Source organism: Uranotaenia lowii, chromosome 3 (assembly GCF_029784155.1).
Source record: "Uranotaenia lowii strain MFRU-FL chromosome 3, ASM2978415v1, whole genome shotgun sequence".
NCBI classification, from domain to species: domain Eukaryota; kingdom Metazoa; phylum Arthropoda; class Insecta; order Diptera; family Culicidae; genus Uranotaenia; species Uranotaenia lowii.
In genome coordinates this window covers 245,924,745-245,952,685 of record NC_073693.1, presented here as the reverse complement: position 1 = coordinate 245,952,685, position 27,941 = coordinate 245,924,745, and the positions used below count along the sequence as shown (strand labels likewise).

General features: G+C 33.4%; 1 protein-coding gene across 1 annotated transcript; it reads right to left on the bottom strand.

Annotated features, from left to right (window-relative positions):
* Positions 1-212: 212 nt before the first annotated feature.
* Positions 213-18,418, bottom strand: LOC129758002 (thialysine N-epsilon-acetyltransferase-like). The gene is made up of 3 exons (XM_055755422.1): positions 18,298-18,418; positions 18,003-18,217; positions 213-548 (listed from the first exon to the last, which is right to left on the bottom strand). Exons 1-3 carry the CDS (start codon positions 18,373-18,375, stop codon positions 236-238), a joined length of 606 nt encoding a protein of 201 aa, XP_055611397.1. The 5' UTR covers positions 18,376-18,418; the 3' UTR covers positions 213-235.
* Positions 18,419-27,941: the final 9,523 nt, after the last annotated feature.

The following is a 27,941-nucleotide window of genomic DNA, read 5'->3' as shown; positions in this document are numbered from 1 at the left end:
TGAAACTCGTTGCATAAATTTTAACGGTCGCCATCTAATGAAAGAAATCATCATGCATCCAATCATTTTTCTCCAATCACTGTCGATTTTTTTTTCATAGTTATTACGTGAACCGGATCGCAGATATTCATCAACACAAAGCAACAAGCAGAATTCCTATTCAATTTTCGAAAGAAATTTCTTCATTAAAAAGAACTTTAATTATGGTTTGATACAAAATCTTTTATTCAGTCCTTCATCGAGATCCTTTTTGGCAAAGCTGATTCATTTTTTCACGATTCAATCGGAAGAACTGCCATTCCTCGGTTTCGGTAAGGTTTTCGGCCCCCATCCGCCGGTAAAATTCCTTAGCCGGGTTCCAGGCTAGCACGTGGAAATCGAACCGGGAGCAACCATTCTGAAGCGCGTGCTGGACCAGCGACTGGAAGAGCGTTCTTCCGTAACCGAACTGTCGGTATTCCGGTTTCACGTAGATGTCCTCCAGGAAGAAAGCCTTACCCTGCCAGGTCGAATAGGAGTAGAAGAAAATCGCGTATCCGACCAATTTGCTGGAATTGAGAAACGAGGAGTAGAGGAATTAGTTTGAATGTTATTTTAAATTGGGAATGCTTAAATGTAAAATATTTTCGATTGTCTAGTAAGAACACCTTAAAAATGTTAGAAATAATATAACCATACAAATTATGAATCCCAAAAAAAAAAAAGAATTTAGGAATTGAAATTCAGCATTATTTATTTAAAGCCTAGACATTTGGAATCAAATTTGTGAAGACAATTCTGTAAATGTGATAGTTCTGTATTTCAAAGTTAATAGCAAAGCGCTTCCAATTAATTTGATAATAAAAAAAATCATGTATGGCAGTGTTTAAAATTATGGGACAGAAAAGTATTTAAGATAATGGAAATGTTTTCAGTTCTCACTATTTTATTTAATCCTATAAACTTGAATTTCCCACAATTATGCGATTAGTTTCCCAAAAACCAAGCTTGATTGGTTCATGTGTTTGGGCAATAAATTTTGAATTTTCCCCCAACATGAAGCCTAATCAAACAGTTAGTATTTATGACCATATGATTCTGTTTGCATTCGAGTCCAGTCATAGGTTCTGAAGATGCAGTCAGTCCTGACGAAGTGTAACAACAAAAAAGAAGCATCAAATAGGAATAAATATAACTCATTTATGATGCATGTGTATGTCCAGTGCTTAAATATGTTCAATGATAAGATAAGGTGCCATTTGTCTCCGTTTGGGTCTAACATTTTCTTTTTTTTCTGTTGGTTTCTCATTCAGAGGGAATAAGACTTTGTACCCCGAGCGATGAATGGTGATGAGGCATCTTTGTGTTTCGTTATCGCTCGATTTTGCCCATTAGGGGATGTATTTCGTTTCTCAAAATCATTTGTTTAATGAGTAACTTGACGTCCTTTTAAGTATTGAACTCAAATATTGAACAACAGCTTACTTCAGATTCATGCATCTCCAAATTCGAAAATTTGGCGAAAATAGATTTGAATGCTCAACTTAAATTAGTTCAGATCAGCAGGCATACCGTAATCTGGGAAAATGCCGTAATTTTTTTATTTTTAAAAAAGGTAATTCAACGGACACTATGCATAGTGTATGAAGTTATAGCAATAGGGGAGAATTAGGATACTTGATCCCTGGCGACGGGGATACTTGATTCCTTCGCTATATCTCAAAACCGGTATGTCTTACAAATATCAAATGTTCTAGAAAAATGTGCCAAATAGGATAAAACAACAAAGCTGCTATCTCAACAAATTTTCAAAATTTTATTTATCGAGTTATCGAGCTTCGTTTGAAAAATTTGACAAAATGTGATTTGAAGATCTTTTTTTATCCCTTAAAAAATGAAAAAAAATGTAATGTTTATAATTTTTTTATCCAATATGTCAATCGTTAGGGTATAATATGAACTTCAAAATGTCATGGTTTCAAAGCAATAGTAAACTCTGAATTGTTTTAAGAATAAGTTTTCCAAAATGTATGTTATGGGTATAATTGATCCCTAGAGTCATAAACATATATTTTTATTCTGATTAGATCGTGATCATTGGTTATCATGAAATTACTAATATCTGACCAATAACTAATGTTTATCGAGTCATTATCTGTTATAAAGGGCTAAAAATTCTGTATTTATCTAAAAACTAGAAAATTGCGCCTTAAAGTATGCAATGAGTTTAGGGAGTAAACAAACTTTTAGAATTCTCTTTGTCTGATACTTACAAACTGTGAAATGAGAACTAATATGGCAAAAATAGGTCAACAAACCTTTTATCTTCGGATTTTTCTAGATTGTGCCTAGGGTCAGGGCAGCCTAAATTAAGGATCAAGTCTCCTTTAGTAGAGGATCAAGTCTTCCGTAACTTAAAAAATAAAGGGTGATACGGTCAAAATTTGGTCAATATCAACTTGACGTATTTCTTCCAACTTTAACACTCCAACATTTAAAAAACCTGAACACCCCTCATTTTGAAGGTGTGTTTGTGTAGAATGTTGCTCCTATTTTGAACTTGGAATTCACTCTTCAGTTGTCAAAATGTCGTCCAAGTAAAATGAGCAGCGTATCAAAATTTTGCTCGCGCATCGCGAAAATCCGAGCTACTCGCACGCAAAGCTGGCAAAATCGCTAAAAGTTGCCAAATCAACCGTTACAAATGTAATTTAAGGGTTTTTGGGGAACGTTTGTCGACAGCCAGGAAGTCTGGATCGGGGGGAAGTCGAAAACCGGAAGCCGCTGAGACGACAAAGAGAGTTGACGGTAGTTTCAAGCGAAACCTTAACCTCTCTCTCCAAGATGCTGCAAATAAGCTGGGTGTATCGTCTACAACCGTGCATTGAGCCAAAAAACAAGCCGGACTATCGACTTACAAGAAGGTAGTGACTCCAAATCGTGATGTTAAACAAAATACGACGGCCAAAGCGCGATCCCGGAGGCTTTACACGACGATGCTGACGAAGTTTGACTGCGTGGTAATGGACGACGAAACCTACGTCAAAGCCGACTACAATCAGCTTTCGGGACAGGAGTTTTATACGGCAAAAGGAAGGGGAAAGGTAGCAGATATTTTAAAGCACATGAAAATGTCAAAGTTCGCGAAGAAATATCTGGTTTGGCAAGCCATCTGTACCTGTGGCTTGAAAAGCAGCATTTCCATAGCTTCCGGGACTGTCAACCAAGAAAGAGTGAAAGAGTGTTTTAATAAACGTCTGCTGCCTTTCCTGAAGAAACACGGTTGTTCCGTACTGTTTTGGCCGGATTTGGCATCTTGCCGTTACGGTAAAAAGGCCATGGAGTGCTACGCCGCCAACAACGTGCAGGTGGTTCCCAAGGACAAGAACCCGCCCAACACACCAGAGCTCCGCCCAATTGAGAAATACTGGGCTATTTTCAAGCGGAACCTAAATAAGGCCATAAAAACTGCTAAGGACGAGCAACAGTTCAAGGCAAACTGGCTTTCTGCGGCGAAGAAGGTGGACAAGGTGGCTGTACAAAATCTGATGGCAGGGGTTAAGCGTAAGACCCGGCAGTTCGGATTTGGAAAAGCGGAAGCAGAAAAACAGAACAAAACAGAAATTTAATTTGATTTTTTAAATAAACGATTTCACCGATTTACACGCGTTTTCCTTACACCAAATTTTGATCGTATCACCCTTTATTACATTTTTTTTAGTCTCACGGAAAAGCTTCTAGTTCATCTACAAATTCATGTATCTTTCTTATTTTTGGAGAATATAAACTTAAAATTATACGCTGTCAGAAAATGCTGAAGACGGGGAGTTGCTAAATTTTCCCAAAAAGATATGATGAAAATAAGAAAAGGGGATCAAATATCCCCATTCTCCTCTAAGGATCAGCTTTATTTCTTTATGAAAATTGCACATCATGGATCCGTCTGTGGGCTCTTTATGTACATCGAAAGAGAAAACATTTAGAAGGAACTTGTCTTCTACACTATCGAGCACTTAAAAGTTTTTTTTATTTTTTTTTGCAATAACTTCAAAAATATATTTTTGGAAAGATTGGTTCATCGACTGATTTGAAAGATTACCCCTTCAAAAACATGAAAATTTTGATCGGCTATATCTCAGCCAACTTACACGAAAAATAATTTTGAAATTTTTTCTACAGGATTTTTCACGTAAATTGAGATTTTGTTGCATCATATCGATTCTACGTGAATTTTGTAGTAACCACCAGAGTATCAAGGATGGCCTGGTAAAAGCTGCTATACTATCACATAACTTACACATGATTTTCACGTAAATTCCAAGTGGATGATCTAAATCCGTTTTATACAATTGTCTCAAGCGAGTGGTTATTGATTCTTATTAGAAAAGAACTGTCAGCCAACTGTTGTGAAAATTTGTGTGTCCCCGGAAGAGGAAATTGACAAGCATAATTAAATTTAGCTTTGTCTTTTTGGTAAGTGTCTTTGACTTTTTGATGATTCTGAATAATAATAAATTGATTTTTGTTTCCATATTTTGATAGTAAGGGATGGATCTGGATGCATGTGCCTTTCCGAGACTGGTGCCGGTTACTGTTTTTTTGGTACGACTTCCCGGAATACGGAACACAGGACACCATATAGGCAACAACGGACAAGGTAAAATTATGTTTTAATTAGATCATTTATTTTTCATAACTGAATACTTTTCCATTTTTTCAGCATTCCACAAACCGCCCTGCGTTGCTGGAACTGCGGGAATTGAAGTGTTTTATTGTGGTAAAAGTGAAGTGTAAGCGAAAAATATTGTGAAAATAAAGTTAGTGCTAAATGAAATTTTGTTATATTTTCATTATAAACATAAACAAAAATACAAATTGACTTACATTTCATTCCGATTTTAAAAACACTCCTCGTAGTTTTCATAAGCACAGTGAGTTGAGTTCACTAAAAATTCTCGTAAATTGTAGGTAAGGCCCATGAAACACGAATTCTTACAGGGACGTGTTTACATATTGATCTCGTAGAATCTACGTGAAAATCAATTGGATAAAAATTATGTAGTTTTCACGTAGCCACGACGTGCAGATTATTTTGAGTGTATGACATATTGCAATTCTTTGGATATCATTCGAAAGATCGTGAGCAAAACCTTCTTTCTAAGTCTTTGACAAAAAGTACCGTAACTGGGGGAGCTTTGATCACCGGGGCAACTTCGATCAACATGAAATCATCATTTACTAAGTCTGAAGTTAAAATATCTGTAAACTGTTTTCTACGTTTTTAAAGCCTATGAATAGAGTTTCAAATAGGCTAAATTTGGTTTGTCGTTGGGGATTGTTTTATCTAACTTAAAATGTAGTATTAAAGTTTTAAAATATCTGTTTTTTCGAAGACTCACAAACAAACAATCTCCTGATAAAACGATAGCATTTAGAAGCAAATAGGTTGTTTCATACGAAAGTTGAACTTTTTTCCTTTGTATATGTATATTTTTAGATTTTAATTTGGAGCATAACTCAAAAACTATTCTTCTGAGATGTTTTTGTATTCATTTTCGGATTCAGCGCCCGGTTTTACATTAAAAATATAAGTCGGTCACGGTTTTTTTTTTATTTTGTAAACCAGTGTAGTTGCAAATGGAATCATAAATTGTTCTTAAACAGTATTATGGCTGAGATTAAGCTTTAAATCTTTTACCTCCGGAACATGAAATCGTATTTTTGGTTAAACATTCAATTGTGGCTACAGTCAGGAAGTTCGAACATTTAGCAATTAACAATCGGGCTTCATACTTCTTACACTAGCAAGTGTCTTAAAACTTTCAGGTGCTACAAAAAAGTAACCCTTCCAAAATATTCGAAAATGGATTAAAAAACCCGATTTAATACACTTGACAGTGGATTGTAGCCTTTCTTACAGCCTGGAAATTATATTTGAGTACATATAAAACAAAATGAACTATGAATTATGATTAATGAATTTCATACGCAATAAATCCAAAATGAATTTAGGAAATAAAGATTCAAAGTTTTTATTAGGATAAAAGTATTTTTATGTAATCATAAATTTCATATAAATAACCTTATTTGCAACTAATTGGAGATTTTTGAATGACTAGATTCTGGAATATCATGTATGATTCCGTTTCTATGACATTATAATCTAACTCAATTTACTCCTTTTGGAGTTACAGCATATGATATCTTCAAAATTGAAGGGGTATAAAAGTTATGAATACAATTTGAAAAAAGATGCCTGACCATGTATTTCAAATAATTCAACCTCTCAAGTAGAGGAAACAAATACATAGAAAAAATTATTCGAACAAAATTTCAATTGCTAGAGTAAAATACGATACCAAAATGTAGAAAATCGGTAGAATAAATTTTGAAAATTAAAAGTATTGAAAATTTTGAAAGCGTAGTATTTTTAATTTTATTATTTTCAGATTTTTATTCTGTTTTGTTGATTTTGTCTATTTTGTTAATTTTGTAAATTTGGTCATTTTTTCAATTTTGTCAATAATGTCAATTTTTTTCAATTTTGATAATTTTGTCAGCATTCTTAGTTGATAAATTTTGTCAATTTAACCAATTTTCTAGATTTTGTCAATTTTTTCGATTTTAACAAATTTCATGATTTTGTCAACTTTTTCAAATTTGAAAATTCTGTCAATTTTGTCAAATTTGTCAATTTGGTTAGTTTTGTTAATTTTGTCAATTTTGTCAATTTTGTCAGTTTTATCAAATTAGTCAATTTTGTCAATTTTGTCAATTTTGTCAATTTTGTCAGTTTTGTCAATTTTGTCAATTTTGTCAATTTTGTCAGCTTTGTCAATTAAGTGTATTTTGTCGATTTTGTCATTGTCAATTTGGCCAATTTTCTCAATTTTGTCAATTTTCTTCGATTTTGTAAATTTTGTCAATTAGTCAATCTTGTCAATTTTGTCAATTTGGTCAATTGGGTCAATTTTGTAAATTTCGCCAGTAAATTTTGTCAATCTTTTCAATTTTGTCAATTTTGTAAATATAGTGAATTTTGTCAATTTTGTCTTTGTCAATTTTGTGAATTTTGACAATTTGGTCATTTTGGTCAATTTGGTCAATTTTGTCAATTTTGTCGATTTTTGTCAGTTTTATCAATCTTGTCAATTTTGTCAATTAAGTGAATTTTGTCGATTTTGTCATCGTTAATTTAGTATTTTTTTTCAATTTTCTCAATTTTGTCAGTTTAATCAATCTTACCAATTTTGTCCATTTAGTGAATTTTGTCATCTCTTTTGTCAATTTTGTTAATTTTGTCAATTTTGTCAATTTTGTCAATTTTGTCGATTTTGTAAATTTTTTCAATTTTGTTAATTTTGTCAGTTTTATCAATATTGTCAATTCAGTTAATTTTTATCCAGTTTTTCATCGTCAATTTGGTCAATTCTGCCAATTTTCTCGATTTTGTCAATTTTATAAATTTTATGATTTTTTCAATCAAGTGAATTTTGTCAAATCAATGAATTATGTCAAATTTGGCAATTTCGTCAAATTGGTCTATTTTGTCAATTTTTTTCTGTTTCTTCAACTTTGTCAATAATGATTATTAGCTTTTTAGCTTTATATGCATGTTCCAAAAAAAATCCCAAATGCTTCAAACTCTACTATGGAGGGCTTGGTGGCGCTACTGTTTGGTTGTCATCTTCCATTGGCTTCAGCAAGTGAAAGTTCAGATTGACCTCCAAGCCGTCATCGTTTTTGCAAGACACCAACCCCAACAACAACAACGCAACGTTAGATCTGAAGAGAGGAAGAAAAAAGGGAACAAAAAAACAAGGTCGAGAGCTTAAAGCTCGAGAGGATTCAGTAGCATTTGTCTTATTAGATTTAATTTGCTTCCACGGGCGAAATACTCTCCTGTCGTTGCTGCTTGAGAAAAAGCTTCGTAAGCACGAACGGCACGTGAGAAGATGAGAGGATGTGCATACATCGTCCGCGTACCCGTGTTGTTTTCCCCTTCTCAGAGCAATCTGTGCCTGAATATAATGTTGGGCGAAGTTACTATCCGCCTTGCCAGGTAAATTTTTTGACGTTTCGGAGTTAGGACAAATGTATGGCCGTTTTCAAAAGCTTTCCAAAAGCTCCCTAACTAATCGAAACTTTTCTATGGAGGACATGGTGTCGCTAGTGTTTGCTTAATAACTCCCATCGCTTTCGTACCATGCAGTGTGGGCATGACGTACTCATCAACGACTTCATAAATTTCGGGGTCGTACCCCATGGTGAAAACCATTTTTATTTTAAATAATTCGGAGCTTCGGTTCCGAAATTTTTGAAATGGTTCGGTTTCATACTGAACCATTAAAATGAAAAATTACAACCATTAGCTGGGAAAATTTAAACTGTCGTCTTCCTCCTACACGGTTTCTGTCACGATGACATCAAACCTGAGTGGGAGTGAAGCCTGTCTGTTCTCCCTTCCACACATCGACAGGTCCATACTTTTAGATAGCAAGCGCGTATCTATGACGTCACGTATAATTTGACGTCATATTTACGATAATCTTGATTTTAGTGATTGCTGGTTGTGGCTAGCAAGGCCAATTGACACGTTTTTTGGAGTGATGATTTGATGATAATTACTATGAAAATTTATTTTTCAAACTATTTTGTTTTTTTTTCTTTCTTTTATACATTGAAGAGGGAAAAAATCGAATTTTTTAAGACAAAAATCATTTTTATTGTACTTCCCAGTTTCGCAAAAACGTGTGGACAAAGTTTACAAAAAATCACACCAACACACACAAATACACTGACATCGTCTGAACTCGTCGAGCTGATTCGATAGGTACCTATAAAGGTATATCTAAGTCCCATAATTAATGATCTCCCAAATCGACCGATAACTATACCTTTCTGAAAGAAAGGCAAAAAGTGATCAATGTTCCCCCAGTTTACGGTATATATTAAGTTTATGTTACCTAAACTTAGCTTAAAGTTCAGACTTTTTCCAAAAACTGCTCTTAAAATTCAAACCCGATCATCTCAGAGTGGGGTGGACCAAATTTCAAAGTTCGAGTTGCTCTGAATCCTTTTTCCATATTTATCATAATACAATCTAGTCATCCAGGGCCGTAGGAAGAACCGGGTCATGGGGGGGGGAGGGGGGTTTTGATGACAATTTTTTTCCTATAAAACTTTTGCTCAAACAATGCATGAATTAAAAAAAATTAAAGTAGGAGAGAGTGGGGTATCGTGGGCCATGGGGAAACGTGGGCCACTTTTAATATCTCAGATGTGTGTTGAGATAAAAATCTCAAATCAACTGTCATCGTCGTCGCTTTGCGTGAGCATGTATTCCTTTATGTTGTTGACTGAAATACGCATCATATGCTTCTTTTATTTATCAAGCTAAAAAAGGTAGAAAAATTTACTTACATAATTAAAAAAACACCCGCTTATTTCATCAATGGGGAGCCTAAAGTGCATAACAAAAATATGCTCATACGCTTATGATCTTAGTTTTGTCATGTTCTTTCACGTGGAAAAGGAATTTTTGATGAAAAATCAATAAGTCACACAAACGCAACCAATTAGCAAATCATAGCTTGTGGGGAATCGTGGGCCACACATATTGAATCACCTTTATTTTTATGTTTTTATACACATTCAGAACTTAAAATACGTTTTACCTTTCTGCAAAGTTTTCTTATGCCAAATGAAGAGTATTATGAAAAATATTTTGTCCATCCTATATAAGAAATTTTGCCAAAACGTTCGCGAGCTAGGTTTTGGAATCCATGCGATCATACACAGCTCTCTTTTCTATTTCATCATCTGAAATTGCTTTTAAATAACGAAATAAATTAGGAAATCACAGTTTTGGGTCAACTCATGAGCTTTGCATGTTATTTGGTCAATTTGGATTTGGTGGCCCACGATTCCCCACCATTTTTCAAAATCCAAAAAATATTGCTTTTTTTCAAACAGTCAGAATTTGAGGGAAATAACTTATTAAAAAATTCAAAAAATACCTTATGATACCTTGAAAATGTAGAAAACCAAATCATTTTTTATTTTCATTTTATCTTTTATAATAAAAAAAGTTATGGAACAACGAAAAAAAGTGGCCCATGATTCCCCACTCTCCCATACTTATTATTTTCAAATACTATTTTATTATTCATTTTTAAGTTCGTTTTTCTAGTTAAATAGAAACAAGTTTTTCGTGTTAAAAAGAAACGTTTGAAAATATATAGGGGAGAGTGGGGTAACGTGGGCCATGGGGAAACGTGGGCCACTTTGAATATCTCAGATGTGTGTTGAGATAAAAATCTCAATCCAACTGTCATCGTCGTCGCTTTGCTCAAGCAAATTTTTCTATATATTGTTGACTAAAATACGCATTATGAGCTTCTTTTATTTATCAATTTCAAAAAAGTTTAAAAAAAAATTCTTAGGGGAGATGAGGCCATAACGAGCACCCAGGGCATAATGAGCACTACTCTTTTCTACGAAAGTACTTATTTTCTTAGATAAATTTTCATGAGGATTTGTTTCGTACTTCCTATAGTATTAATTTTTCACAAAAAAAAGGAATCTCCTTATCATCATTACAGAGATATTCAAAAACAACTAGCTTGGTTCTCAAGTTACGAAAATATTATAATTTTTGAGCACCACGAAATAAGCTCTTATGATCTTAAAATAACCTTGATCTATAATGTACGCACTGCAACATGATGTACACATTGTTTCTCAATTTTTACCATCATAAAATTTTTGATTTTTCACTTTTATCAATTTTAAAACACGTTTTTACTTAAATTTGTTGACTAGGGGCATATAGAGAACCATATTATCGAGGCATAATGAGCATTTTCTGCCGTAGAATCTAGCAGCGAATTAAAATTGATTTATAGCGCCACACCTTGACTAGTTTTCATCCGACAATTTAGCCTATTGGTAAGGTGTCGGAGAGGTAATCAAAAGACTAGCGTTAGATTTCTGTTCGAGGTGATTTTTTTTCCATTTACAATTCATGATCGATTTTTTTATTGTTACATTATTCGGCTAGTAGCATCATCCTCCGAACAAAGCACATAATGTATGAGCGTGCGTGAATTGTTTGTATTCTACAAACAGACCTAGATTATTTTGTTATTGCTTTGTTTGATGAATCTACGACTCACCTGACTTCATCGAATTGAATTCGCTGCTAGATTCCCCGGCAGAAAACGCACATCTTGCCCTAATTAATGGTGCTCATACTGCCTCAGGGGGGGTTCTCATTATGCCTCCACAGTGGCTGGTTTTCAGCTTTTGGCAAAATTTATAAAAATGCATTTTTTAACGTTTTCATCTAGTTTTTCACGTTTCTGCCCGTTAGGGAATAGGCTTTTCAAGTGTCTGAACACGAAACAATAATGTAACCTCCATATTATAGCTATTTTCTATGGTTAAATAACCGTTTTCCTTAAGGTGGCCATTATGCCCCCATCTCCCCTACATAATTAAAAAAGCACCCGCTAATTTCATCGACGGGGAACCTAAAGTTCATAACCAAAATATGCTCATACGCTTATAATCTTGTTTTTGTCATGTTCTTTCACGTGGGAAAGGAATTTTTGAGGAAACATCAATAAGCCACACAAACGCAACCAATTTGCAAATCATAGCTTGTGGGGAATCGTGGGCCACACATCTTGGGCCACCTTTATTTCTATGTTTTTATACACATTCATAACTTAAAATACAAATTCCCTATCTGTAAAGTTCTTTCATGCCAAATGAAGAATTAAGAAAAATATTTTGTTATTCCTGTATAAGGAATTTTGCAAAACGTTCGCTAGCCATGTTTTTGAATCTATTTCATACACATGTCTCTTTTTTATTTCATCATCTGGATTTGCTTTAAAATAACGAAAAGAATTATGAAATTAAAGTTTTGGGTCAACTTATAAACTTTGCATGTTATTTGGTCAATTAAGATTTGGTGGCCCACGATTCCCCACCATTTTTCAAAATCCAAAAAATATTGCTTTTTTTCAAACAGTCAAAACTTGGGGAAAAAAACTTATGAAAAATTTAAAAAAGTTGCCAAATGATACCTTAAAAATGCTAAAAACCATACCATTTTAAATTTTCATCTTTTAAATGATGATTAGGATTTGTATCAAGATTCGCGAAGCACTAAAATAGGAAACTTACTTTCATTGATGGTTGTAATCTTTAGTTTGCATTAAAATCTGGTGAACTTAGCTTAAGATTGCCAGAAGTTCTCCCGCAGGTATCCGGGCCGGGTAAATCCGGGCTATTTTATTGAAAACCTGGAAAAAACGGGCATTCTATATCCAAATTTTCCAACTAAAATCCGGTCAATATTCGGAAAAATTTGACAAAAATCCAAAAATTATTCAAAAAAAATCTTAGAAAAAAAATTAGATTCTGAATCGTATTTAAGTTTCCAAAAAATCGTTTGTCTTTATTGTAATAAACCTAGCTTGTAAAATTTAATTTTTGGGGCGACAAAATTTAAAATTATAATGATGCAATTTAATTTTTTGTTTGATTTTCCAATAAAATGTGAATAAAACCGGACGAAAACAGTTTTTTTTTTCAACAAAATTTGGACAGCCGAACCTTTCTCTATTTGTTTTATTAAATATCCGGGCAAGTCCTGGTAAAACCGGATAATCTAACCAGCTTAATTTTGCTTATTTGATTTGGACTAAAAATAAGTTTTTTTTAATTGATCCAATTCTAAATGGTGGAAGTGAAAGATTAAAATTTTGCAGTACAAATCGGATTTATGCAAAATTAAAAAAAATTTGTTAATGATTTTAGTTTGAAATTTGGTTCTTGAAAATACTGCAGTATTAATAATGTTTAACAATACGCCAAATCAAATGGAAATACCTGAAATTTCTTGAAGAGAAGATACAAGTTTCTCTATGGTATCATCAATTAATTCATGAAAAATTGATTCCTGTGGATGGATTTTTTTTTGTAAAATGAACTATAATTCAACTAAATTGTGAAGAACCAGAGTAAAATTTAGTGTAAAGAAATAAATGACTTTCCATAAGTGAGAAAATTTTGAAAATCTGTAGCTGAATTCTGAATCTGAGATTAGTTTTCGAGGTGTTGAAGTCAGTTTTTAATCAAGATCGTACTATCGAATAACCTTACTCCATCATCAAAATTTGTTTAAAAATTTAAAATTTTGAGTGTAGATTAGAATTGCTTTTGCTGCTCACTTGCTTTTGATGAACCCTCATGGGGGGGAGGGGGGTTTAACCCCCAAACATCTCCCCCCCCGTTCCTACGGCCATGTCCACAGATAATCATACCGCTTATGCATAAAATGTTTTAAGGTTAATGGGACATCAAATTGGTGTAGTCAGAACACACTGTGTTTATTTGTTTATTTGTTTATTTGTCTAAAAAATCAACGGATCACATGTTGATCCAAATGATAACATAATTCTTAATAATGAAAAATCCAATGAAAACGTATAATAATTTATATTTTTGATAAGTTTGTGATGCCATAAAGGCCATAACGCATAAAAATACCAATTGCAGTAATTTTTGGTTTTGTTAGGTTAACACTAAATTTTACATTTTTCAGTCAATAAAGGGCGCTGCATTAACTATTTTTAAGTAGCTAAACGAACTTTAAAGTTGACAAAAAGTTCGTATAAATTGCTAAACAACTTCTAACCAGCTTCAAAATGCACTTTTAGAAGCAATAGAAAATATCGAAAAAATTCCTTCTTCGATCCTTCATATGCCACCTTCTCAAGCTCCCTAATTTTATTGAAATCAATCAACCATAATTGTTACTAACCCACATTTTAATAACATATTCTTACCAAGTCTCGAACCCGAGCTCACCTCTATATGAACGACATGTGTAGGCACCGATTTAACTTGATGTGAGGATTTTCTTTAAAACGACTTTCCAGTTCATAATTTCTACTTCATTCCCATTTTCAAGCCGTGAAAAAGTTCTTCCGGAACTAAATGTGTACCGTAAACTGGGGAACTTTGATCATTTTTTTTCATTCATTTTTGAATATTTAGGAAGGGGTTGCTTTTTTGTAATACCTAAAAGTTTTAAAACACTTACTGAGGTGAGGAGTATAAATCATGATCATTGATTGCAGTAAATTCAAACGACTTTACTGGTTATAATTAAATGTTTGTTACAAAACCAGGGAAGGAAAAAGGAAAAATCTCGATATATCACACACACATTTGCATTGTGCTATTTGTTTTTTTACATCTAGCGAAGAACACGGTCGTTTTTGATTACCTACTTTTGATAGAAAAAAAAATAACACGATATATTTCGGAAACCACTAAAGAACCTTTTTTGAATTGGAGCGCATTAACCAAATGTGGTTAGAATTAAACCATAAAGCTTATAAAAAATACATCGACTTCGACAGAAATGAAAATTGACTGAAAACTTGAGATTTTCTGCTCCACTTCCTCATAGTGTTGTGGTTGAAAAATAACCATTTTATGACATCTTTGGCTTCATTTGTAAAGATCACTTTCAACTGCAAGACTTCGTTAACCCCGAAACCTCCGTCAAGGGTAAGTTCAAGTTTCCCGAGTAGATTCTTACAAAATTTTGTTGAACAATCTGTTTCAGTTAGAGTTTCTCAAAACCCTTCACCTAGCCGAATTGCCGAATTTATAGAGGTTTACAAAAACTGAATTAAACAAAAGTAGAAGTGATATTTACAAAATTTGTAAAGCAATGTTTTGTTAACAGAAGAAGCTTAATGAAAATCGCAACAACGAAATAAACCATTAAGTCACCATCTACAACAAAAAACCGGTGTCAGATTTTTATTTACTTTTTCCTCCAATAAATCCTAAAACTTCCTTTTCTATGAAAAATTTAGTCACATTCGAAAAATGTCTTCTTTTCAAAATATCTAACTAAACTTGGATATCAAACTAGGCCTTTTACTGCCCACTGGAAGAGGCAGTTGTGGCAAAAAAAAATTTTTGGCTTCGAGATGATGCATTTTCCATCATATTTAGTACAATTTCTAACCAAGTGCGTTGGTTGACATAATGATGATTCTTGATAAACAATCTCAATTATCCGAGTCTGTTTATGTTTAGCTATTCTTAGCTTAGCTTTTCCTGTTCTGTTGTTAAGTTATTTTTCATTATTATTTTTTTGGTTAAATTTCGAACCATTTTTTGAATATCGCACGTGTAATTGATTTTATCCATGGGTAAAATAAAACAAACGTGAATTCGTCACATCAAAATCAAAACATTAAATGAATTCACTCACACAGACATACGATATTTGACATTCAATAAAACGACAAGAAAATAAAAATGACTTTCGTTTGCATCAAGATAGTACTGTTCTTTTGCCATTCAAAATTCGTTTTGGTGGTGTGGAAAAGCATTGAAATCGATATATAAGTTTAGTTACAGCGAAGTTATTTCTTATTTACTGAGCATCGGTTAAGGAACATTAAAATGACCCTTATTCAAAATTATAGTTTTTTAAAGAATGGATTCATTTAGTAAACTAATTACTTTCAAAATATGGTTTTAACAAAACTTTGAATCAAAAAATTTGGTTGAATGTCAATGGTGAAAAATTTCGGAAGTAAAGAGAAATGGATTTGAAACCTACATTTTGAAATATTCCAAATTCAGTGCAGTTTTTCAACAATTTTTTTTCGAATAAAAGATATTTAAGTTGACATTTCTCACGCGCACTTGCTCTCGTGTACGGATTAGGATGAGGAAAAAAGTCTAAAAACATGGTCGCTTCTATTTCCAGTCCAGTCCAGAATTATGCCAAATCAGTTGTTTTTTGACATTTCTCACGCACATTTGAGCAGGGAAAAATACCCGGTCGACAAACACGGTCGTTTCTGAGGTTATTTTTCCAAAAATTTATAAGTTTGCGTGAAACTACAAATAGGATGTAATATCTTATCAATACATTCATCACATTTGAATATTATTAGATATATGTCAATAACTTATTTCACTCCTCAAACCTATCTAGGTACGAACCAAGAAACTGTTAAGATAAATTAGACTTCAAGTTTTTCAAGGATTAATATATAGCTTGTCTTTTTGGTCGCAGTCAACCTTTCAGATTAAGACAAACAATTCCGAACTCAATGAATTATTTATAACAGACATTATAATTTTCATACTGTTATTCAGCCTGATAAATTAATTTTGAAATCAAAACTGAATCTCAAAATTAATTGGCTCTGAACTAAGGACCACTATAACGTTGCGATTGTATTTTTTTTTCATCTCAATCGATCAACAGTCATTGTTTGTATAACATTCATCTCTTATTATGATACAGTAAATTAAAGTAAACAATTAACATTGAAGACAAAAACGATAATGAAAATATTTGAGATAGAATTTCAAATACTAATAGGTGATTCAATCAAGACGGTTTTCATTTGGCTTGTTAATTATCAAGTGTAATTTTTTTTCTTGATGTAGCACAGTAGTTTCACGATGCCCCGAAAGATGGCGTATGATTCTGGGCGACTTTTAGTTGTATGGATTCAAGCGCCACTGATCAGTCTGAGTATCTGGTGTCTGCGAGTAAATTCAAACGACTTTACTGGTTATAATTTAAATGTTTGTTACAAAACCAGGGGTGAAATTATGAATCCTATTCGATTCGAGATACTCGTTTCGAGTTTTGACTCGAATCGAATTAGAATCAGTATTACGTATCTCGTTCGAATTCTAAATTTTAACGTAATAAATTTCGAGTAAACCGGGTAGTAGATCATCTCGAAACGTCCCATTCGAATCAAGCTCGTTCAAGATCGGTAATGCCAAAGTCGGTCGAATCTAACGAAACTCGATTGTTTCGAGTTCCATAATCCCGCCCCAGATTTCGAGTTCCGTGGTAAACTTGATCACTATGGCTTTTACGTATCTCAACATCTTCAAAGTTATTGTTTTGATGCCATATAGCACAGAAGGCTTGAAACATCAATAACAATATGTTTTGTTTGGACTCAATTGAATTTTCAATGTTTTCTTCAAAAAACAAATATACTCAAAAGATGAACAATGTTGTTGCATACATTTAGGGACAAAAATTATAAAAAAATAATATGTTTTGGCCTTAAAAACAAATGAAATTTTACCTTCATGCAATTCCCTAGGTCCTCCCATTGCACAGTGGTTTAAAACTCGAAAAACGTTTTCATGAGCTTTTTGAAGGCTTAAATGTCAAAATAGCTTTATGGTCTGTTCTACAATGTTTCATCATTTTCAAACGCGCATATTTTGTTGTAATTTTTTTCTTGATCAATACGTGTCTTTGGAATCTGTGATATTTTTTAACATCATCCCGTTCACTGTAGCTGAAGTCGAAAATTATGATTGATTCTTAAGGGAACCAAAAATATTATCAGATGGTTATCTTCATATTAAATCTTTTTGGAAAATTTGAAATTTCATACGAAAGTTTGAATTTCAAATCTCATTGAATCTTCTTCGAAATTATCTCTTAAAAACATTTGTTTTTTTTTTCTAACGAAGAGTCAAAAACCGTACAACTTTTCATTTTTCATTACCGTTATTCCATAGAAGTCTTACTATTCCAGTTTATTTTGCTCTTGTTGCCACGTTTTAAATCGATTCGAAATATAAAATAATTGCCGCTCGTTCCACAGAAAGCTTGGGGAAAAAATCTAGGAAAAAAAATCTTAAAATTACTGAACTGAAACAACAAGAAATGATCGTCTCAGCTCACACGACGACGAGCTACGGCCCGTTTGCGGTTTGTAAGTTTATTCTTATCAGCAATTTTGTTACTGTTGTTCCACCCGTCAAGTAACCGAGCTGAGCTGAGTTGAAACCTGCCATTTCCTTTTCGAACGTCTTATACTTGCCTATAGGCTATGTACGTTTGTACGTCTCAAGTGTTCCATCATATTACACGCTGGATTTCAACATTCAAAAGTGTTTTTTTTTATATTTATAAATACGTCTCTCACCGGGTCAAAAGTTCAGCGGTCGACGACGACGATGACGGCAATTTTTCTTTATTATTCTCGGTCTTGGCCATTTGCCGCTGTTGTTCTTCTTCTGTCAGCTCCAGCACCATGCTTTGGAACACAGCTGGGCCGCCGTTCTCGAAACCTCCGTCCCGGGCTAGATCCTCAACCGTCAGTTCCGGTCCACTGGGCATCTTCTCGAAATCGGCCAGTTCCTTGTGTGGGGAATGGAAAAAAGTGCGATGCTCTTCAATGGACGAGAGTGGTCACATGTCTCAACGACGGGATTTGTTACTTGTATCATGGCCAAAATGGCGCCGAGATCCTCTTTCTTTGCGTTCCGGACAATTACACTGCTATTAATCGATGCCATGACTGGTTTCACTTTCAATTTGCATCTGAATGGCACAAGAATTCCCTGCCGACTGATACGAACGAACGACTCTTCCAATAGGTATAGGAATTCAGCTTCCCCTGTCGCATCAGTATTATCAGTACTAAAACATAATACAGTCTTTTATCTAATCTAGAGCGCTTATCAAGACACTTAGGTTCACAATACAACAATAGCTTAATGTTGTATGAAAAGTAAGAAGCCATCAATATTCTGAAATTAAATTCCTTTACTTAGGTATTAGATTTCAGATTTCAGTATAAAGTATAGGACAGGGGTGAGTAACCTTTTGAACCAACGGGCCAAATTTAAATTTGAAATCTTGTCGGCGGGCCGCACTCATTTAAAATGACTTAAAAAAATTAGCAGAGCTTCATGTCGTTTTTTATAACTAAAATTTTTTTGGCGAAAACAAATCTGGAAAAGGGAAGATAAAACGAATTCACGTGTTTAAACACATGATTTCAACACGACTTTTTAAATACCCGATATTGAAAAAGTACATCACTAAATCTTTGTCACTTTTTAATTCTCTTATTTTTTTTATAGTGCTTGTTGGTGAACGTTTATTTTTACAACCGATGGTACTATTTCCATCAACTCCATTTAAAAATTTTCTGGAACTTACCACAGTGATAACTAAAAATATATATTATAAGAAATCACCGTTTTCCTAGCGTTGGACGCCGCTAGGGATAGGATTTTCAAAACTTTATTATGACTTTGGCAGTGTGCAGCACTGCCGTTCTCCGTTTTTGTAACATAATTTTTGTTTTTATTAATTTTTTTCACCAAACTTTTGTACTAGCGGATAAACTCCACCAAAAGCAATCAGTCAAGGAAGAATGCTGATACATGCTTTTTTTCTAGTGTCTGACGATAAATCGCTAATCGCTTATTAGTCCGCTACTTTTATGTTGACAAATTTATTCTCTCACGAGAATTTTGGTGAAGTAACGGATATTCAAACTCCACTAAATGCAATCATTCAAGCAATGTTGTTTTCTACAAGGCAATGGAGTTTGGTCATCCATAATTCTCTAAAAATAAAGTTAAAAAATAAATATTCTAACAAAAATGTAGCAAACTAATTAGCGAATAGCGTTTTAATGCCGGTCTCTGGACTTTCTTAATATGCGTATTATAAGAGAAATAACTCAATTGATAGATGATTGTTATAAATTGTCTATCAAATTTCTGAAAAAGATCACAGATAATCGTCAAAGACCTTTTGAGTCGAATCACAGAATTTCAGATGTCTATTGTTTTATCAAGAACTATTATTTTTTGTCGGCAACTTTGATGACAGCTGATTCATGTTGATAAAAAAAAAGAATCTAAAATCATCCACCCAGGCTTTGTTATTAAACTTTCGTAGTTTCGTGAATATTCAGAAATAAAAAATATTTCACTAGGTTTTGGTTTAATTCTTGTTGCCAGTATTGGAATGCTATCAGAACAAGCCTTTTTGCCGAATTGGATATAGAATAGTAAAATAAAATATCTTCTGAGCATATTTTCTATCCTCCAACTTTATTTAGATAAATATGCTTGAAACGAATATAATGATTTTTGGCAGCTCTTCCGACTCACTTTGATGGATTTTGCTTTTCAAAGTGGAAGAAGTTAAGTTATTTATTAGGAAAAATGTATCCTGAATAAAAAAAACTCCAAAATTACGTTATGCCAATAAACAGTATTGCATTTATACCTTGAACAGGATATAAAATATAAATTTAAATATAAAATGCCAGAAAAAAGTTAAGAATCTGAATGGTTGTGGGGCAAATGCAGATAAGTACATATTTGAGAAAGTCACAAAAACTTTCCACACAATTTATTGTTGAAAAAAGTTTAGGCATTAAAATTTGAAAAAAAGCTTCGCGGGCCGCAAAAAAGAGTATGGCGGGCCACATGCGCCCCGCGGGCCGCTGTTTGCTCATCCCTGGTATAGGACATAAGACATAATTCTGGACTCAGAATTGATCGTAGAATGATTCATAACACTAGTTTACAGCATTAGTAAACTGAAGGTCATTTTTAATGTAAAATCGGGTTATGCTTCAAATAGAAAATTTTGGAAAAATAAAAAAAGTTTTTGTACTTAGATGAAAATATCTCGGACGGCATAACAGTAATTTTAAATCCCTCTTTTGCATATTGAAGGTGAATAAATTTTCTATCGATCATCTGAACACTATTTTTGCGTATGATCAACAGTATTGTTTATATTCGTGAGTTTATCATAGAAAAAATTATAAAAAAACGCATTTTTTTAGAGAAAATTTTGTTTTAGCGAAAGTTTTAGACTCGATGGTAACATTTAAAAAATCTGATTTTCTTCTGCGCTTGAATGTCAATTTAAAAGAAAGATTTCAAGTGGTTATTTATCAAAATCGGTTGAAAATTGAAGAAGTTATGGCCAACTTTACCATAACAGTATTTTTTGTAGTTTTTAATCATTTAACGAACTGCAGTACACTTATCATAGTATAGGAAGAATGAAACATGATAAATCTCACTCGCTTCAAGTCAAAATTATTTATTAGTTTGTCAAAAGGTCACATGCCAAATTTCAGGAAGATCTGACCATAGGGAGGGGTTGCTTGAGTCTCAAACGTGAATAAAATTTTAAGGTATTTTGCCCGGGAGGAACGAAAAATACTGGTTTTTCATCAATAACTTTTTTTCATCACTAGCCGATTGATTTTTATGGTTGATTTTCTTAAAGCCTAAGTTGAAACAAATATTTCACCCGAAGACTATAACTCGATTATTACTATAATTTTGATATATAATTATTAGGATAAGCATTTCCTCTCTTTCATATTTCTATTCGAGAACATAAATTGAATATTCTTCATTGTAAGGTTGTTTATTATGAACCATTAGTTATATTATTGGGTCCAAATTCTGGATAATCAGCTTTGAATTCTTAATTGTTCATTAGTCAGCCAGTTTATCTAAGTTTTTTTTTTGGTTTCAACAACACTAAACTAACATTCCTTTGTACTTTTCAGGCGATTACTTTATCTGAATATTTTATTCGAAATTAAACATTTTAAGCTAATCTCGGTACGTGCGTCATTTCATTTGCTCGGCCATGATCATTTATCAAAATGGAAATGTGCGTAGAAAATCAGTAGAACTAGTGCCAATTTCACTTTCAATGACACTCGGAAATGGATGCAATGGACCTGCCATTGAAAAATCTTTTGAATTTAATTCTCGCAATACATTGGAAAATCCTACAGCATTCATAAGAAGCGCGCCAAACAAATTTATGGAAGTGAAATTGATTTTCTATCACATCTTCAAAACCATGTGATTTCAATATTTTAAGGCATGGGTGGCCAACATTTTAAACAGGCGGGCCAATTTTTTTTCAAATTATATTTTTTCGCGTTCCACACTATTTTTTTTATTAAAAAAAACAAATTTGTGAGTCGAACCTTGTGAGAAACTATGTCATCATCATTTTGTTATCAGCTAATGATAACTTTATTACATGATATTCAAATAAAAGCTGAATGAGTGTTAAGATATATAATATTGCAATCATTTGAAAACCCCCACTTTAGATCAGATTCCTTGCAATAGTTTTAAAGTACCGTAGACCGGGGTGACATTGATCACCAGGGTAACTTTGATCGACATGAAATTTTTCCACAAATCATCAATAACTAAGTCTAAAGTTAAAATATTTCTAAACTTTTTTCTACGATTAAAACCTATAAGTTGAGAAAAAACTAGTTCTGTTTGTAAAAATTTCTCATAAAAGTAAAAATGTAATTTGAAAATCTTAAATATCTATTATTTCGAAGGCTCGCAAACAAACGCCCTTCCTGATGAAATCAAAGCATTTAGAGGCAAACAGGTTGATTTTGAGAGTTAAATTTTTTTCCTTAGAAAATTCACGTGTCGGAACTGGAAGACGCGTTTTTACGTTTTCTCGTTGCGGTTGCGCTGAATTTTTTGGTTTTTTTTCCTTATCGTTGAAATACAAGTGATTTGAGAAATTATTGAAAGTGAAATTTGCAAGGAATTGAAGTACAGTTTAACGTTTAACCCTGTCAAGAATAGCTGGCGTTTAAAAATGAATTTAAAAGAACTCGAGTGACTGGAAAGAGGGGCATGCGAGCAAAAACAGCTGTCATATTGCGGAAAGCGGTAGTCGGCATGAACAACAAGAACAGGAAAAACCGGTGAGATCTTTCCGATTAACCTTTATAACTTAGACATTTGCACTTTCCTATCCATTTGGCTGCTGTGCATTTTATCAAATTACTTCGGATAGGTCCTGTGTGGAGCAGAATTCTCTCGATGCTATCGTAAACGTGGGTTTTCCTAATTTTTTCCCATACACAAATACCACTCTAAACAGAATATCGATGAAAATCCAGGTTATATAGAAAGAGAAGGATTTTATTAAATCGTATATTGTTTGAGGCAGCGATGTCATTAATATTGATTAGCAGAAGTTTGGTAGACAAGAGAGGACAGCCTAAAATTTCAGAAATGGATTTTTCCATGTTTTTTTTTTTCTAGTACCTGATTTCATTATTGTCACAGGTTTCGGTTGCTTTGATCGATTAAAAAACAAGTGCTGACAGCCAAAATGTAAAGTAATGATCTTAACATTTTTTTCTCTAATAATTATTTCACGGGATTATAAGTATATTTCTTTTATAAAAATTCTTTTCAAATTTTTAAGTTAAAACTTTTCCATGAAAATTGAAAGCTGTCGTAGTTATTACAGCATCTCTTAAATGAAGTATAAATTTTTCATGCATGTAATAAGACCTAAAAAGTGTTTTTGTTCAATGTTATACAACCACAGTCAAGTTTGTTTTGTACTGGTAGTTTCATTATGATTGTTATTTCTTACTATCATTTCAGTGTTTGAGTAAAACGCAGAGCTTGACCTGAAACAAGGTTTAGTAAACGTGCTTCACTGGACATTTTTATCTTGTTCATTCTATTTTTCATGGGTTTGTGTTTTATTATAACATTTTCTATTCAGTTTTGGTCAGTAATTTGTGTTTAAAAATATGTATGATAATGTTATCTGCTTGAATTGGTAAAATTTATTAACTTGAAGTAGAGTTTAGCATCGCATCGATTGATCACAACTATCTTCCCAGATTTGTACCATCGAATTATGAAATTTCATTATGGTTTTCAAACAGACAATCAAAATCAAATTCAAATCGAAATATTTAATGAAAAATCTACATGAGGCCTTTAGTCAGAGTAGGGACTTGAATTCACGGATTTAAGACAAAGTCTATTCATATCAATACGAAGTTCGGTAGGAAACAGGAATTTAAAGAGATTAAAACGGTAAAGATATGAAATGATGGAACCAAAGAATAAAAAATCAAATTTAGCAAATGCAAAACAGGTTGTTGAAACATTCTTTAAGTTTACAATTGGATACTTTTAACCTTCTTAGGCCTTTATAATTATTTAGGAGTTTCACTAGGAAACTTAGGCATTTCAAGAAAGTAGGAGAATAGGTTTCAAGTGGTCACATCACTTACCAAGGTGATTTCCATACCACATTCCCTTGCCCCATACATTCAGCGTGAGATTAGTGGAGGGATGGCGTAAAGCCGGTCTCCGTAAGACAAATCATCACATGTGCTGCTCTTCCTTTCCTATTATCGACTACACGGACTTGGCCGGCGTCGTTATTGATTCGTTTAAAGTAGGAGGTTCTCAAAACTGTACAGTGAGATTGTGTTGCTTGTTCCCAGCAAACTTTCATTTGGTTCATTGTGCAATGTTGATTATCTCGAACCAATCACGGAGTGCAACCATTATGCCATTGGCAATGGGGCCGTAGGTGGACCGTAGTTGATAACAAGCTCAAGCTCAAGCTCAAGAAATTTCACGTGTCGGAACCAAACAAAAGAAAGGGTTGCCGATTGCCAAGGTGTTTGGTGAATTTTTCATCGTCGCTGGTTGGTAAGGTTGCCAATCATTTCAACTGCATTCACAATAACAACTTCTGCATATGGCTCAAGTTCATCATTCGTCTTAGTTTCATGCATTTTAATATAAGTTTTTTTTTCATTGAATAATAGCTAGTCAAAAACTTGTTGAGATATTGCTTACGAACTCACAAACGCATTACGCTACACTTAAATTGCAAATTTCTTCATTTATACATCAAATGTTTTTCTTTCTTTTCAAGGGATTTGAAACCTTCATTATGTATCCCGTAAATGTCAAATATTATTATGACAATGGACATTCAGTCGATCTCAGCCAAGTTCACCGTTCTCCCGAAGAAAAATTTGGTATTTCGAAATAAAATTTAAAAAAAAACAGCGCTAATTAATTTTCAAAAAAATAAAATAAAATTGTAGATTCTATTTAGAGAAGGCCAAGACCAAAGGCCCAATCGTCGGATAATATGTAAAAGTGCTGTTAATTAATCAATGCTACTTTTGAAAGAAATTGCCAATCGAAAAATCTGCAAAAACCAACCAGTCGTTAAACAATTCTATTGAAAATTTCAACATGGCGCAACCCGAAAGAATCTTTTCACTTTTATTACAAGACAATTTGGACATAATCCGGATTTAAAACTAAAAACCTGTATAAAATTTCATAAGCTGTTACTATAATTTTTAGGATGATCGATGTTTTTGAAACAAATTTCAATCAACGAATAGTTGAAGTTACTACAAAAATATAATTGTGTTATCGGTTGAAATTTTTAACGATTTTTAATCGATAGCTTGATATGATCTGTCTTCCTGAGGCCGTCTTCCTCAAAAATCCTCAAAATTGAATCAAGTGTCCGCTCGAAAATTCGTAACTGCTGAGATTATTTTAAAAAACCAATGGTAAGAAACAATAAAAAAATCAGAAAACATTGCCGAAAATGTGTTGGAAACTACAGAGAATGTGACAAATATTGTATAATTTTAAGAAATTAGAAAATTTTGGAATTGTAATTGATTCTTTATTCACTGTCTCCGATATTTATTGCGAATGAAGTAGATGTAGCTTAAGGTACATTTTTTTTATAAATAATATTATCCCAGAAAAATATGTTTTTTTTTTAAAAAGAGCTTTGCGGGCCACAAAAAGACAGCCGCGGGCCAAATGTGGCCTGCGGGCCATGGTTTGGCCACCCATGCTTTAAGGCGTATTGTAATGAGATTACAATTACCGCATCACTAAAGTCTATCTTGAAGCGATTCAGCTATAGCTACAAAAAGTAAAGTAGTGTGTTCGTAATCTAGCAAGTTTTCTCTCCAGCTCAGATTCCTGACAGCAAATCTCACAAAGCGTTTCTGTACTCCTTCCAGTCTACTCATATGGACATTGTACATTGGCCTCCAGACTATGCTCGCGAAATCGAATCAAGATCTTACCAAACTGACATACAGGCTTTTGATGGTGTATGGATCTTCCAATTCCCCAGCTAAGGCCGCACTACACCGAAAAGTGTAAGTCCATCCGATACCAAGTTATTAATGTGGTCTCTGAAACTTAATCCGGAATCCAAAGTGACGTCTAAGTCCAATACGTTGGTAACTCTTTGAATGTCATCGCCGCCGAGGGAGTACCTGAACAGGATCGGAGTATTGCTTCTGGTAAACGAAATCGTTGAGCATTCGGAGTTGTTCACTTTTAGCTTGTATCCGTTCACAAAAGCAGAGAACGCGTCCAAATCTTTTTGAAGTTTCTTACAATCTTCTTTTTTTTACGGGTAAACATAATTTCACGTCATCGGCGTAGATCAAAACGAATGAATCATTTAGGAAGTCAGGTAAGGTATTCATTAACAAAATAAAGAGAAGTGGACCCAAGTGACTACCTTGAGGCCCCCAGAGGACGCTTTATAGGATGCAGATATAGCCGACTTTACGGAAACATATTGAAGCTTACCCCCTAAATATGATTTTATCCTATTAAGGATGTTTCCTCCTATACCAACATTCGATGATGCCTCCAGAATTTCCTTTATTCCTGCTACATCGAAAGCATGGCCGTATAAACGCAGTCACTTGAAATCCTTTCACCATCCAATCCACGAGTACACGAGTAGTGAACTCGCAAAGATGTGTTACCACCGATCTCCTCTTAAGAAATCCGTGTTGACACGATGAAATTTTATTTTCCGAAACTGGATACAACCGTTGATATTTATATTAACATTTCAAATAGTTTCGGTGAAGCAGATACTATAGCCACTCCTTCGTAGTTTGTTGCTAACACTTTGGAACCTTTCTTGTGAATAGGATTAACTCGCGATATTTTCCAAATCGATGGAAATGATCCGGTACTTAGCGACGTATATAGAACAAGGCGAGGACACTTGATCTCGTTGCAACAAACCTTCAGCAACATGTTTGGAATTCCATCGGGATTTTATTTGTTTCATTTTGTTTAAAATGTTCCGAACTGCCTTAGCAATCGACAAAGTAGTATTTGTAAATGCTATGAAGGTGTTTTGTATCATTTATGATCAAGAATACTCGTTAACACCGTCAAAATAGAGACTACTCAATGTTACTCCAAAGCATCAAATGCTAAGCAGAGACGAAATCGATTTTTAAATCAAATTTAGTGTAGTCTTATAAATTTCTATAACCATTTTTTACGTTCATAGGAATCCAGTGCTGGTTTTAAAAATATGAAACATGCCACATTCCCCTTTACAGAAAAATAATCAAAAAATGTTGGAAAAAGTGATCAATCTTACCACATTTTACGGTTCCAGAATTCTTACCACCGTTTTATATGCTTGAATGCCTACAAATTGAGTTTCAAATAGGCCACATTTGGCATGTTTTTGGAAAATTTTACCTGTTAGTTCAAATGGAATTTCAGAATCTTTTAAAATCTATTTTTTCATAGGTTCGTACACTTCTCCTGATGAATTCAAAGCATGTATAAGCAATATAGTTGATTTTTTTTTGTGAAAGTTCTATTAGAAAAATAAGGACATTTTCTAATAGTAAGCATTTATAGGGCAAATGGCTAAGGTCCCTACAAAATGGTAAAGCTTGAAAAAAAAAACGTGGTAACAGTGGCCTAGGGAATCGTATGAAGGTATATTTTCATTCGTTTTTGTAGCTAAAAATTATTTAACAATGTTTATAATTTTGCCCCTAAATGTACGCAGCGTCATTGTCCATCATTTGATGATAAATGTTTTCGAAAGAAAACGTAAAATTGCAGTTTGGTCATAACAAACAATAACTGTAATTGATGTTTTTCTACCATCTTCTTCCAAACAAGTTTTATTTTGAGATACTTTGTAATAAACATTTAATTGTAGCTACTTATGTCGTTTAAATAATATGCCGCCAATGATCATGGTTTATACTCCTTTCCTCAGTAAGTTTTTTTTTACAAATTTTAGGTGTTACGAAAAAGCAACCCATTCTTAAATTATAAAAAGTTTCATAAATTTCTCCAATTTACGGTGTTTGAAATGAAATAAGGATTGCATTTTTATTTTTAATATACTTTTTCTTGGCTATTATGTAAATGAGGGAGATTTATAAGAAGGGGTGAAT